Here is a 15,167-nt window from a genome sequence, read left to right as displayed (position 1 = left end):
GGTGTACATATATATACGAGTATTTGTGCTTGGTATACTCGTTAGAATAATAGGCAACAGACCGGTGCGGCAAACGCTCAATCTCGTGTTGAGTTTATTGGATTTTGAAATGACGAAAGGATCGTCGATGGAGTTTTGATTCACCAGGGAATTGTCGTGGCGTGTTCCTGGTAATGTCCTTGTCTATCGGCAATCATCGTTGCATTCTGTGACAGATATATGACGTATGCTATGAGGCATTTTTCATGGGGGAGGGGAAAATGGAGGGCTCATTGTTCTGGTGGTTAATTGGAATCTTCATTACGAGGTTTTCAACGTGCCAATTTCTCGGGAGAATTCCTCGGTCTCTGACGGCTCTCAGATATTCTCGTCACCGGTCTCTTGGTTTTTAGATTGTTAATACACCAGGGATTAAAAAATTGCCAACATTTTTTAGAGAGTAAAAATCATTTATCATTCTCTCTCACCGAAAATTTCGGATAAAATTATTACATTCTGTACTTGATTATTATTTAACCGAATTTTTGTTGAACACTTTGAAAATTCATTTACCGAGAACTCGTGACACTCTCACCAGTGAATGCAGCTCATCCCGAAAGTTATCTGATTCAAATCTAATTGTCCGGATAAATTGAATTACCGTTTGCTTTTGAAACTAAGGAATACATTTTCCATTGACTTTTTTGCCTTCTTCCACACGAGTCACGGAAGACTTTTTCACTTCCCGTCACGAGACAAATTGAACAAAAACCTCATAAATTATTCACGAGTGTTTTGTCTCGCGATGAGCGTCGATTAAAAAATCCATTGATATAAAAAAATACGTCAACTATAAAAATATCTAAATTATGACGATTCGTATTCAATTAATATTCACGATTTTAAAAATCAGGATCCGACCATGAACTGGAATTTGCACCGCTCCAGGGTAAAACGTTCCTAAAGGTTTTCTCATCCATTATCCCGGAAATAATTACATTCATTCCGATAGTTACGCGTCCCATCGTAAAAAAATGGTGATTTTCATGAATAGAGATTTATTTCCGTCGTACTCCTAGTGGAAACGACACCGTGGGCGTTGCTTTGTGCAAAAATATACTGTAACATCCGCGGACTAGTCACCGAGGCTTGATGAAACCTAGAAAACCCAATGAAATCCTTCATAAAAGGACAGAACAATTTTAAAATGAAAAATGCATTCGAGTTACAATAAATCCCGAAATTCCCAAGGCCTCGAAAATTCCAATTTTTACCAAAACAATAATTTTCCAAATAATTTCATACCGATGATTTAATAAAATGAAAATCAAAGACCCAATCGATATCAAGAGACTCGTCCATTTTTCTACAATCAAAATTTGTCCATTATTTAATAAAAAAATTATTCGCTCATTACCCTATTGCTAATGAGCAGTTTATTAACTTGGTAATGAGTGAGTGGATTTGCTTTTCATTAATCATCATTGTAGACACGATGTAATTTCAAGCTTTTCTTTTCTCCAAGGCGTACGGTACCAACAATGCAATTACACGTCTTCTGGATGTGACACACATATCCCCCAGGAAGGCATCAAAAATACCTGTCACTTGGCATTCATGAAGTCTATTTGCATAATTTAATTAATGAATTTCGTGTCGACGGGAATTAAAAGTAGTACTTCATCGTACCTCGATATTATTATGTGTCCGAGTTGTTGGGATTAGCTGACATATTCTGAATTTATTTGACTGAAAAATTTGGGAGGTGTTTTCATTCGGTTGGAGCGAGCTATTTAATTAAATGTCGGTGGATTAAAAAAATTTAACGGAGTGGAAAAGCCATTGGGGTGAATTGAGGGGGAATACAATTGGTTAATATCCAGTTATAATACCTTATCGCTTGATTCAAAAAATTTCCGGAAATTCTACGATTGAATATTTAAGTTTATGTGGCGGTACCATAATTTCGAAGTTTATGCAAATTTTCGAAGACTCGGGAAAATTCCGATTTCAAGAACAATTCCCGAAATCTCTGATATTTTTCCTCTGTTTTTACGGAACAATTGGACTAGAATTGACAGTTCCCACGAGTTTTCCCGAGAAAATTTTGAATCCCACATGTCCATTTTCCCCAGACCAATTCCAGAAATTCCAGAAAATTTCTCCATTTCTCCAATTTGATTCCCCAAATCACGCCGCCTTCAGCGCAATTTTTCCGGATTAATCAGACAGTAATTTAAGTTTCCACGAGTTTTCCATGAAAACTCGAGAATTCCCAGTGGCAAAATGCCCTGAAATAGTGAACAGCAAGGACCACCTCGTCTGTGAAAATGCCCAAGTGTTCATTTTATGCATAACGATCCTAGAAATTACCCTCAACTAATTAAACAGCAAGTGTACGACTGTTAACAATGGGACAGAGGTTGAATAGCTAGTGGTCGGAGAACTTGGACGTTTGAAGTTAGCAAATTACTGAATTGGCAAACGGTGTAATATCCGTGACATTGCGAAACGAGAAAGAGTCAGTTTAGTTTTGAAAACAATGGTGACCTATCCCCGAGGTCGAGGTTAGAATAACAGAAACTAAGAAGCGAGATGGAGATTGAAGGAGAATATGTAAGAGATGATTACGAGGATTTACTGAAAGTCGGTAGAATGGAAAATTCTGGCCCATCGCCAGATATCTCCAGAAAATGGGTTATCGATCAAGCTCAAGAGCTGACGACAAAATCCAGAGGGTTCCATTTTTATTTTTCATGTCCTCATGAGTGAGTTTTTTTTTTTTTAAACTGAAAGTTCTACTTTAATTCACTCCTTTCTACCATCAACATCGGCTTCTCGTCTGCGGTTTCAAGGTCTTTTCCAATGATACAACTGCTGATAGATACAACACGTGCCTCGAACCGTTTCCTGGTGCTCATGGCACGACAAAATTCTTGATAGTACCAGAGAATTTATTCTTGATTTTTTCAAACACGGGTGTTGTGACCTGAAACATTGAAATTAAATCGACCGGAAAGTCGAAGTCGAAGTTTTTCTGTAATTACATCATTTCGTTTGTCAGTTTTTAATTGCAAGGGAATATTAGCAGGAATTATCAGAAGTCAGACAAACATTAAATTTCAATCCGTTTGAATTTCCGATTTTTCCTAGATCTTGCAGAATTAACATTTACTGGTTTATCGATTTGGAGATAATTTAACCGGACAAACGATGGAATCGTCGACTAGTTTTTGAATTGTTTTTCAATGACAACTTTATCTGAAATGTCAGTGGGAGTTTGATAAAAACAAGTTGATAAATATCTTGATGATTAAACCTTAAAAACGAAGATAACATTTTTGAACAATTAACGAGCAGATGGAACCACTACTTCATCACTTAACAGGCTCTGTCACGATATTGTTATCAATGGCACCATAAATGACTCAATAAATCCGGGACAAACTGTCAAAATTGATAAATATTAACTTCAACGAGATGAAATTTTAACCAATTCACAATAATTATAATTATTAATTCGATGTTAGGATTTTGATCACCTTTATATTCCGTTTCTCGTCTGAAATTCCGTTGCTCAATCTGAAATTTAAAATTTAAAATCATCCCCTCAAATTCCCATCTCCATAATTATTACACCTCAGCTTCCTTTCTCCTCGAAAACCGGCTCAATCTTCTCGCAAGTTTCCTCGTAAACTCAAACTTTTTCCCTAAATGCATTTTAATTACCTCAAGACAATGTTTAATCTGATTTTCATTGTTCCCCTATAAGCGCAATCTTATTAAAAACTCCAGAATTATCGGAAGGGGACCAAAAATACCGTGGAAATTCGATTGCCCCGACTTTTCTGCAAAATAAAATTTTCTCATCAATTAATTATTGATTTCGCACAAATTCGATTGTCGATCTGATTATTCCATACAATTGATTGATCAACTAATTACTCTATTTCAAAATGAACATCAAAATCTTCATCAAAACAATTTTTTGAGAACGGAAATTTCTCATCCATTCGACCCAACGAGGGAAAAATCGATGGTCCCTCGAAGGGTTCCTCCGTTGCCCGAACCTGGGAAAACAGGGGAGGAAAAACCCTCGAAGGTTGTCCGACAGCCTGCGCCATCCCGCGGGTGTTACTGCCAATATAAATAAAAGTGAAAATAACAAAAAAAAAGTTAGAGAAACAAGTGGGAGTTGGATCTCAGTGGTGGCCTCAATCACCGGCCAATACACGAGAAACGAAACTCAGAGCTCTGTGGAACTTGCTCCAAGGAACATCAGTAATTTGTGCCGAACGAGGTTATATTCAAAGTTGCCTGACAAGATCACAAACTCCTGGGGTGGCAAAAAAACGTGTGTTAACTCCCTCTCTGGACATACCTTAACGTGTTGAGCAGCAATTATCGATACAAAATGACGTATTTGGAAATGATTGTTGAGCGGAGAAACCAGGGTGGATGATAATAAGTGGTACGTGATGATAAATGCAGCTGATGCATTGATAAATAATTTTTATCCTTGAAAAATTAACATTGCATTCTGCCTTTTTCACATCGAACAAAAGAGGGGCATGTGCTGTGAAGAGGAGTTATCACAGTGGTCCAAATTGGCTCGGCCACTCAACTTTCGGGGCAATTCTCCAGTGGACCTCGAAATAATGGGAATAACTCGTCGACCTTCCCCCAAGATATTCGGCCTCGTATCACCCGTTCGTTTCTTTTTCGATGCGCCTCAGTCTATATTTTAATCTCTCATTCCTGGATCTCTGACAACTTACATACAGAAAAAAAAAACCAACTAACAGCCACATCGGCTTCACGATATTCTCAGTAACTGCCCACTCACATTTTCACTCCTTTCTACCGGGGAAAAAATAAATTGCAGAGACTATTCGATTCTCCGGATATCCGTCTCTGACTCGGCTCATTCGTTATCGTCATGAACCACTTTTTGCATCTCCGCAGTCGTGCTCTGCACAGCCTTATACTTGGCCTCGTAGTTCTCACCTTTTACGCCTATTATCGAACAACCATCGACGATTTTAGACCTGTCACCGTCCCTATCGAAATCGGTGAGTATTCCAGATAAATATATCTCAAATTCATTAATAAAATCGAATTCACAATTTTACTATTGAAACATAAAATACAACAGGAGTAATACAATGACGAAAATACAAAGGGCTATTGAGTAATGACTGCCTGTATTTGGAAATCGGAAAATCGATTTTCCTTTTAACCGTATGACGGAATTTTCAAATGATCCCAGGTGAGGCGGCCTTCATCAGAGTCAACCCCCCGAACATCAGCGAGATACCAGGTCAGTCCCCCAAGAACATCACCCTGGACTTAATATTGACGAACGCAATATCCCCTCACAACTCTACGATATCAACTGGAGCAACAGCCATATCAACGTCTCAAGGTCCACAGTCTTCCGCAAGTACATCGATAAATCTCCCCAGCAACGATCCAACCCTGCACTCGCCAAAATCATCGGACACCAAATCCCCAGTGAGCCACCAGTCCGATGACACAGCCCGTGGGATATATCAGGCTGGTCACGACGTAACAGTCCAGGAAAAATGTCCAAACTACGGTGATGACATGGATCTGGTGATAATAGTCATGTCAGCGCCATCACATATCGAGGCAAGAACAGCAATTCGTCAGACATGGGGCCACTTTGGCCAGCGAACAGACGTAAGTGTCCTCTTCATACTTGGAACAACAAGAGATGTTAAACTAGAGAATCTTCTGCAGCACGAGCAGAAGTTGTATGGTGATGTGATAAGGGGTAGATTCGCAGATTCTTATTCAAACCTAACGCTCAAGACGATTTCAACACTCGAGTGGGTTGATACATATTGCTCAGAGGCTAAATATCTTCTGAAAACCGACGACGACATGTTTATCAATATACCAAGATTGTTATCGTTCGTTAAAAAACACGATAGAGATAAAAACGTTATATTCGGTAGATTGGCGCGTAAATGGAAACCCATAAGAAACAAGAGGAGCAAGTATTACGTATCTCCAGCTCAATACAAACCACCACTTTTTCCTGATTTCACCACTGGCCCGGCTTATCTATTGTCGAGGGATGTTATCAATAGATTGTACGAAGCTGCTCTCAATCAGACCTATCTTAAGCTCGAGGATGTCTTCACCACTGGCATCGTTGCTCACAAACTCGGCATCAAACGGGTTCATGCCAATGAGTTTTTAAATAAACGAATTGCGTACAATCCATGTAATATACAGCGGGGGATTAGTATACATATGGTAAAGTACGGTGAGCAGTTTGATCTCTGGAAGAAATTACTCGATGGCAAGAGCAAGTGCAAGATGACGTAGAGATGTCTTGGATTTTCTGTATTGTCTTAGAAGGATTCAGTGTCGGTTATGCAAAATGTCTAGGAAATGAGAGACTGCATTGGATTATTGTCAATGAATTTTTATTACAAAAGCTGTGGAAACTGAAATACTACGGGACGGTAATTACCGTGACAATTAGGTAGTCGTATTATTTTTTAACGTATTCCAAATTTGAGTAAACTATTAAGTTTGGTTCCTAGAAGATTGGAGAGATAATAATTAGAACAGTTTATTAATTTTTATACATTTCCCATGACGTGATTAAAAAAAATTTTTTTTTGATATGACAAATTATAGGGACGAATAACAATTTCTTGATTAGTTATTGTGATTAACGAAGGGATTTGGTTGAAGGCTGGAGTTAATTCAGTCTCTCCAAATGGCCTGCCGCCGATTGTTGATGAATCTCTTTAACATTTAATTAATTAGGGATTGGTGTGTAGAGAATAAATTTTTTTTAGGTGAAAATTGGGATTCTGGGTGCAAGATAATTTTTTCTTCACGTTGAAAAAAATAATCTTTTTAATGGAGAGGGTCTAGCATCGAGGCACTTTATCTTTTTACATACTGATTACATCTAGTGCAGGGTATGGTCGTCTCGTTGCGATTGGAATTCTAATTTATATCAATTGTTAACAATATCCGGGGTTTGGGAGGAATATTTTTAATATTTCTGCGAGCATATTTCAACGTGATAGCAATGTACTTGAAAGTGTTATCTGTCATTGAGATACGAATTTTGTAGCTTTCACATATCCGAGAGAGATACTGCTCAACCGGATGTTTCACACTCCACGCGGATAAAAATTTATAGTTTAATTTACCCAGGCGCTTAGTAATCGTGTGGTGCATTCAAATGAATTTTTATCTTGACATTTTAACATAGAACATGAGTGTCATTAAAATGGCGTTGTCAGGATAAAAATTCACCCGAAATTTCCACTCAACAAAACCATAACTCTCAGACATTTCTACACTCATGCCATTTTTTATTATAATTATTTATTATAAAAAAATAAAATACCAGGGACTATTCCTTTACACACAGGAAAATTAACACGAATCTAAAATTACAATTTTAGATAAAAAAATGCAGTGATCTACAATTATCAGTCATCACTGCGAATTGAACTATAAATTTCACTCCCTGGAATTTTCTGCTTTAAACCCTGAATCGATATATTACTAGGATATTTTCAGGCATTTATTTATTTATGCGTGTAGACTAAAGATTTTTGAAGACTATATGAATGTCAGTGAGTCGTGTTACTCGTTGCATTCGAGGAACAGAATTTCGCAGAGAAGTGCCATATGTGTAATTCGAGATTTTCCATCAGACTTTGAATTTTCACGGGATAAAAAATTCGTGGTATTCCTCGGGTGCCATATTGATAGAGATCGAAAGGGAAACCGATGAGTTTTAATATTTAATCAGCTCATCGATCTGATTAAATAACGAAATGAAAAACGGAATACGTAATGGAATTAAGTCATGACCGTTGAAAGAATTGAAGAGTTGGATAAAAAAAAATAGGTAATGACTGAATGATTGTGCTCATCATGTCTCAGTTATTTACAATGCTTTTTTGCTCTATCGAGGATAGAAGAAGAAACAGAACCGCCACCGCATCCTTGGCACGCTTAGTTCTTTATTTTTCCATTTACTGAGTGAAATTAAATGAAACGCCTTTGATAGATGCATTTTGCCGACAATCTGTTCCTCATGATCGACCAAATTTAAACGAACAATGATTTTTCATTATCGATTACTCTTACGATGTAAATATCCTTATTAGTCTGTGTACTTAAAGTATCTGCTAGCAGTATTGTGGATATTCATGAATAATTTATCGATTTTTTGCACAATTGTTCTCCCCGTTTTCAACTGAACTCCCGATGGAAAATAATTGTGCAATAATCCCATTTATTTCCATTCCGAGAAAATAATTATTAAGCCCTCGAGTTTGTACTTTTATTTTTGTATGTTCTGATGAATTATATCAAGTCTTGTAATTTTAAGGATTGAACCTGTGACCAAATTGTCGGTTCCACATGGCCTTTGTAATATATTGTCTCGATTCCGTAAGAAAATTTAATTAAAGACCTCATGTTTACATAAATTATTTGCGTATTATATTGTTTTACACCTAAAAGCCGGTGGAGTGAATTTATTGCATCAAAATAATAACTTTCGCTGCAATGTTTATGTGGCGAAATGGACTATTAATGCAATTGAGTTGAATTGAGTGTTTATGTCGTGGGCAATTGAACGTTGTAATTGCCAGAGTGAATTTTCTTATTTTCATCGTTATGGAGATGCGTCAGTTGCTGAAACATTGAATCATTCATTTTTTTTTTACAGTTTACATTTTGCCCGGGAGCCTTGACGTTACGAGGAATGAATTGCACAGGGGTACAATTACCGTTGATTTAAAACCGAATTAAGAGTGTCGAAGTGACTTTTGCTGTTTGAATTGTAGCCCACAGCCTCGAAGAGGCGGAATTTCATTTATTACGCGTTGAGAAATTACGGATAATGAGAATAATGAAACATTTCAAGTGTCCTTTCTCCGGTATGCGGTTTTATTGCGTCGATCCGGGGGAACTGGTCAGATATTTATTTAATATCCACCGGATTAGGCCACACATTCACGGACTCACGATGAAAGGAAGTTTTGATATTACCGTAATTGGAGGCTTTCACTGGAATTTTCTAAATTCATGCGTTACGAATTCCATTCTTAATGTCTCCGGGGAAAGTTATATTCTTACGCTAAAAATTTTTTGGCCAAAAATTATATTTCCCCGAAAATATTACGATTTTTAAAAAACTCTCATATTTCATCCTGCAAACGATTTCTTTGCGAAAATTATGCTATTCACTGGTTTTTATTTTAAAAAGTCATTGAAAATAAGATTAACTGGAATTTCTTTTTTCTTTTGGTTTATTTTTATTTTCTGAGTAGTTTATGGCTATTTTTGAAGAGTTGAACAGCCCAGGATGAACTATTGCCCTGATGCCATCACCGATTGCTATCGGAATCGTTTCCAATGACTCACGATATTTAATCGATCACTGGAATCAGTAGGAATCCACGGATTTGAGATTGTAAGGAATTCTCAGCGATTGAACCGTTACCAAGATCCTGTTGACTAATTTTGGAAAGTGCTTGCTCGAACAATCGATCGAATCAATCCAAACCAGTGGTTTTCCGCGATACGTTTTTTTTTCGCGATTTTTTCGCGATACGTTTTGTTTTGCTACTGCAATTACAACAATTGCTGATGATGATCAGGTGAATTGTTCGCGGATTTATAATAATTAGAAGAAGAGGAAATGTCGCGGTGATGAGAGGTATTTAAAGGGAATTATTTTTTATTGGATGAGTAACCGATCATTACGAAGGTATTTTATTATTTATTGAAACCGCGAATAAATATCATACGGTGAATTTCCAACATTTTAGATGGCTATTTATGGATGAACTTTGAATCTTAAATTCTCGTTTGACCAGTTTATAATCATTCGCAAATTGTGGCCTATTACTAATCATAAAATCTTTTACTGCAGTAAAGTTCAGGAAAATACGGAGGAATATTTTATTGAGACAGCCGCACTTTTCTTTGGCATTTGCTCCTGTGATTTTCACAACTACATAACTTGGCAGGCTTTCCATTCATTTCGAAATTCATAATGCGGGATTACAAAATTTTGGCTGAACTTTTCGATTACATCTCTTTATTTCAATTTAAAGGCGAGGCATCCGTGGATTCTCTCAAAAAAACCATTTTAAAAATTCTTCAAAATATTTTTAATAATCACTTTTTAAATTTTTTTTATATATTGTAAAGAATAATGTAATTGTATAATATCATAATCATAATTTATTCGTTGAAAAATCCGTAAAAATTCAGTATAAATACGAATTTTGAAGATTTTGACTCCAAATTGAACTGACGAATTTCCACGTGCTCGAAATATTCGAAAATATTTCTCGCGAGAGTCGACTGTATCGGTTGAATTATCCCAGATGATTTCCACGGAATCAGCTGGTGATAACGCGATAGCAATAATAATTACGACTTTATTTCTGTAGATGGCGTGATGAACGTGATTTTGTCGGATCCCATGATTTGATCAATATGGATTTTAAAAGTTTGTCAAAAAAAGGAAAAATTCGATTTAACTTTGAAAAATTATCCACAAGAATTTTATCTCCCTTAGATTCAGAAATCTAGATGATAAATGCGCAATTATTTATGCATTGGTCAAATGGAATTGTTCTCTTCGCTGGGGAATTTCAATTTGTAAATTGCTGTTGTGTGCAATTTCATGGAGATATTGTGTTAATGTTGCGGAGTCTAATCACGATGACTAACTGCTGACTATAGGTGTTGTGTTTCGATAACTCGAATGAAATGCAAGCCAGAATGATCAATATATTGATTAAATTATTTATGCTTCAATTTTTTATACACGATATCCTGCGGAAGCATTCGAAATGCTTGAGATATTTTGAGCTAGCTTTCTCCTATTTCTACCAGGACATTATAATATATCCGTTGCTGCATCTTGCAAAAAATTATCACCGAAATTTTTGATAATTCTCAATGCTGAATATCTAAAAAATAAAAATAAAAAATGACATATGATGCAGCACGAGGGAAAAATTTTTCAAGGCCAAGTGTCAAAGAAAAGCCCCGACTTTTAATCTCGAAGAATAGCGCAAGTGGTGAATGCCATGTCCTTCAGTTGTATTAATATCATTCATACGCAAGTACCAGTGACTTAGTTGTGCATTCTATCAGTGCAATGAGAAGAATATCGAAAAGAAAAAATATGAGAAAATAATCTTACTGGAAAAAATTAATTGAAAAAAAATTAATGAGATAAATAGACGTGTGAAATGTTTCGTCGTGGATAATTATTTAAACTTTTTATATTTAATGTCATCCAATGTAAATTGACCTTGTGAGAGGGTCGGGGGAATGTTGCAACGAGACTCAGTAGCACTTGGTAGTTCCCCAGTGCAACATCTCAAGGACATTCGGTCGCTCTAACCCAGGGGATAGAGTGGGGGATCTACACGTGCGAGGTCCTCTACCCTTCAGCTATATCTATGTATAATCTATCTCCCACCAAGTGGAATATCTGCAAGTAGTTCAAAATCCCTCTTTCAATTCCGGTATCATCTCGATCTCTGGCTTTCCTCCATTTCGTCTTGCAAATGCATTCCTCATCATTTCAACTACATCGACAAATAAATTTACGTATGCCCATAAATAATTATTACGACTTTTCATGGATTATGTCGTCGGAATGCATCCATTAAAATTATCACTCGTATCCTCCAATTTCGTGATTTAAGCGGTTAGAAAATATCACTGGGTTTTTCTGAAGATTGTCTGACGTTCCGAGGTTTCCTGGAAATTTCATGAGCAAAATCTACCGGAAAATCCCAATGAGAAAATTATATTCCCTGATAAGCCCGTGATTTCGACCATAAAAATTCAAATCCTGGAGTTTCTCGGATTATTTTTCATGAAAACTGAATTCTTCATCTATAATTTAATGATTGATAATAATTATCATAACAATTATAGCTTGTAATAAAAAACGATGAAAAAATTCAGAATTTTTAATAAATGTTTGGAGTTATTGTACTAAAAACGTTTCATTCTGGTGAATTCGAAATAAATGAGAGATTTATCCCGCCGACTTCCGGGATAATTCTGAGTTTTTCCATCTCACGAGATCCCTTAACCCCCTGATGATTCCCCACCCCCAAGAAGTCACCTCGTCGGAGTAAATGTACCGAAATAAATGAGCAGCGAACAACAGGAAAAGTCATTTCATTCACGTACAAGACGATCACGTTACATGACATTTATTTCTCTATCTTATTATCTGAAACTCTCGCAAAAAAACGTGAAAAAACAACGAGCACGTGCTCAACCTTGCAGGAAACAGTCCCTCTACGATTTCGGTGAGAATAACAAAACTATTGACAATCTTATCTCTCGTTATTTACACCAGGAGTATGAATGATGGGAATATCAATTTATTCAGCTATACCCTCGAACTCCACTACAAATTAATGCGACCCGTAATTTCGTATTCATTATAAAAAAAATGGAAATAATTAATGAATTAAGATATTATCAAAATAATTCAGCAGATCACACTGACTGTTTTGGTAAAATCGGTAAAATCATTCGATAGTATTTCGTATTTTTCTCATCGATGCCCGGGTTGATAAAATTTAATAAAATTTCGAAACAGATGCTGAAGAACCTAGACCCTTTCATGTTGACTCGTTGGAGGCACGTGGCTAATGACCAACTGACGCACCGTGGAGATAACGCAATCATACCAGCTGGTCGTATATACGTAACCTTCGCTTTGTTTCGCCGTCCTTTCTGCAATTCACCGACATGTTTATCCTTCATACACCACGTGTCATTGCCACTCTATATTTTTTCCCCTCCGACATTAACCGTCTTTTATAATAACCGAAGTTGGATATTGTCGGGTTGATCAATCAAGAAGTTCACTGTGACTTCCACCTATTAAGTTTAACCAGTGTCACGGCTGACACGTGTATCGCTTTATAAATACGTTAAACCGTTGACACACATTTGAGTTAGTCTTTTTTTTTTTCTTGGTGAAAACACCGTAGGGCCTCCAACAATGACTCAATGACTTCCGAAAGTACTATTTCATCTCGGCGTTGTCGTCGTGAGAATAGTGACGCAGTTAATGATTCACTGGGATTACGAAATGCCGTCGATGTTAGAGTTATTGTTACTTTTAGCCTTCACTGGTGAATATTTTTATTTTCAGACCTAAATCGGGTTTAACTTGAAGAGAAAAAAAGCGAGAATCATCACAATTTAATTCTTTCATGAGTAGCTATGTGTGTATTCATTCATATTTCTCAAAATTAGACTCTTCTTTTGCAATCCATCAATTGCAATTTCCAATATGTATTTCATCCATGCAATAAGTTTCATCCGAATCTCCAGGGAAAAATAACGATACCAGGAAAAATTTCCAATCACTTCCGTTTCGTATGCGATTGCGTAATATTTATTAATGACTTTCTGGACAATTATCTCGGCAATTGTCTCAATCCACCAATCGTTCTAATTATCTTGGAAATTATTTAGTATTTAATAGTGTCCGATAATGAAAAGAAAAAAAAAAAATCATCAAATTATAATTGAATATTTGCTTGACCACTCAAATCATCAAAATTCGAAGGAATATTTTCATTATTGGATTATGAAATATCTGGATTAAATCTGTGCCCTGAAAAATATGACGAAATAGATCTGGATGATTTGAAAATCCGTTAGTCTTCCTCAAAGCGCACGCGCCTTTTCGCCCTGAATGTCAATCCCGTTGGTAAAAATGGTGGGGATACACGTGCCGCACGTTTGTAATCCAAATTATTATTATTGTTAGCTGCAGCGGTGCGCGATTTCGTCACAAACTAGTTTCGTCTCACAATCGTCTCTCTGTTTTTTCAATCGTGTGCCACCAGGAGCGAGTGTGCGCGAAACTCCTGGGTCTCAGTCTGATCCGCAGGTTCAGACGGAGACGAGTTTCCTCGGATATCCATTAACCACCAACTCTACACTCAGTCACACGTATCCATTCACTCAACACCAACCGACACGTGCTATCACCAGTTCCAGCATAAACAATTACCTCGACACACGGTGCACCCATTAATTACGCGTATCGGTTAACTCTCAACCATTGTGAAGATTTTTACAAGTAATTGTGCTCAAGTTATCGCCAGTTGATTTTACTAACGTGACAAGTGGTTGACAGGAGCGCAATTTCACGGAAAAATTAGTGATTCCGTAAGGTTTGTTGGAAAATACAGTATTGCATATCCAGTGGATAAATCCAAATATTTCAGGATGTGCCAGGATTTTTGAACGATTTTTTTATTCACTTACATATTTTATTTCTTATTGCGAACTATTGTAATTCGTTGATTCGTCTCCGGAAGTACAAAGTCTAGTCCTGAAGATGTTTCACTATTGTTTCATTGAATTAACACCTTTTAAGACTGACTAAACCTAATCATTTCTAAATTCTAATTCCATACTGATATATAATTGAAAAAAAAAAGGTTCTGAAACCTGGAACAAATTGAATAATTTATTACCCATAGATTCATTGTTTAATGACCTATTAAATTAATCATAACTCATTAACCAACAGATTCCCCAAATAATTCACTGAATTATTAATTACCACAAACAAATATTCTATTCTCGAACATCAGGATGGGGGGATAGTTAAAAAATAATGATTGACCTTTATTCCTCATCTTCCAATGGACATCCTACCACTGCCAAACATCCATTATTTTTATTTCCTCTTATCAATAAATAGCATTGGATATACGGTATTTCACGATAAGGGAAAATACTGGAAAAATTCAATCAGGCCGTGAACAATCGATCAAAGCCCCGGGGCTGGATGTGTGTAACGAGAGGTGAGAGGGTATTGTCGCATGTACATGGGTCTATGGGGGGGGCAACGACCCTTTGCCACGTGTACTTTCCCCTCGTACTCCAGGCAGTCCAGGCATTTTGGCAGGATAGGCGTTTCGTGAGAGTGGGTGAGAACAAGCTGGGGCCCACAGCTACTTTATTGCTGTCTGTACTCGACGAGGACAGAAGTCGTCTCGAAGGGAGAGGCAATGACTGGGGAATGGGTCGCACGTGGCAGACAACATGTTCACCATGTTCAGGGATAAAAGATTTTTACAAATCAAAAATTTTCTACA

General features: G+C 36.8%; 2 protein-coding genes across 3 annotated transcripts in view; both read left to right on the top strand.

The window, feature by feature from the left end:
- The window catches only part of Cipc (Clock interacting protein circadian), a 36,826-nt gene that overhangs the window by 17,072 nt on the left and 4,587 nt on the right, over positions 1-15,167 (top strand). Inside the window, exon 1 of one of the 2 annotated variants that reach the window (XM_011308754.1) lies at positions 13,872-14,234. The exons of the other annotated variant lie outside the window; for it this stretch is intronic. The gene's annotated coding sequence lies outside the window, so the exon portion shown is untranslated. Of the gene's footprint in view, positions 1-13,871; positions 14,235-15,167 lie in introns of those variants that run through there. 2 annotated transcript variants of the gene reach the window in all.
- LOC105268877 (beta-1,3-galactosyltransferase 5) lies at positions 4,184-6,831 on the top strand. Its single transcript, XM_011308752.1, has 3 exons — positions 4,184-4,450; positions 4,545-5,051; positions 5,249-6,831. The coding sequence occupies exons 2-3, from the start codon at positions 4,919-4,921 to the stop codon at positions 6,334-6,336; spliced, it is 1,221 nt and encodes a 406-aa protein (XP_011307054.1). The 5' UTR covers positions 4,184-4,450; positions 4,545-4,918; the 3' UTR covers positions 6,337-6,831.

Source organism: Fopius arisanus, unplaced genomic scaffold, assembly GCF_000806365.1.
Source record: "Fopius arisanus strain USDA-PBARC FA_bdor unplaced genomic scaffold, ASM80636v1 scaffold00062, whole genome shotgun sequence".
Classification (NCBI taxonomy): domain Eukaryota; kingdom Metazoa; phylum Arthropoda; class Insecta; order Hymenoptera; family Braconidae; genus Fopius; species Fopius arisanus.
Note: the sequence above shows the minus strand (reverse complement) of the source record. Positions and strands in the feature narration are given on the sequence as shown.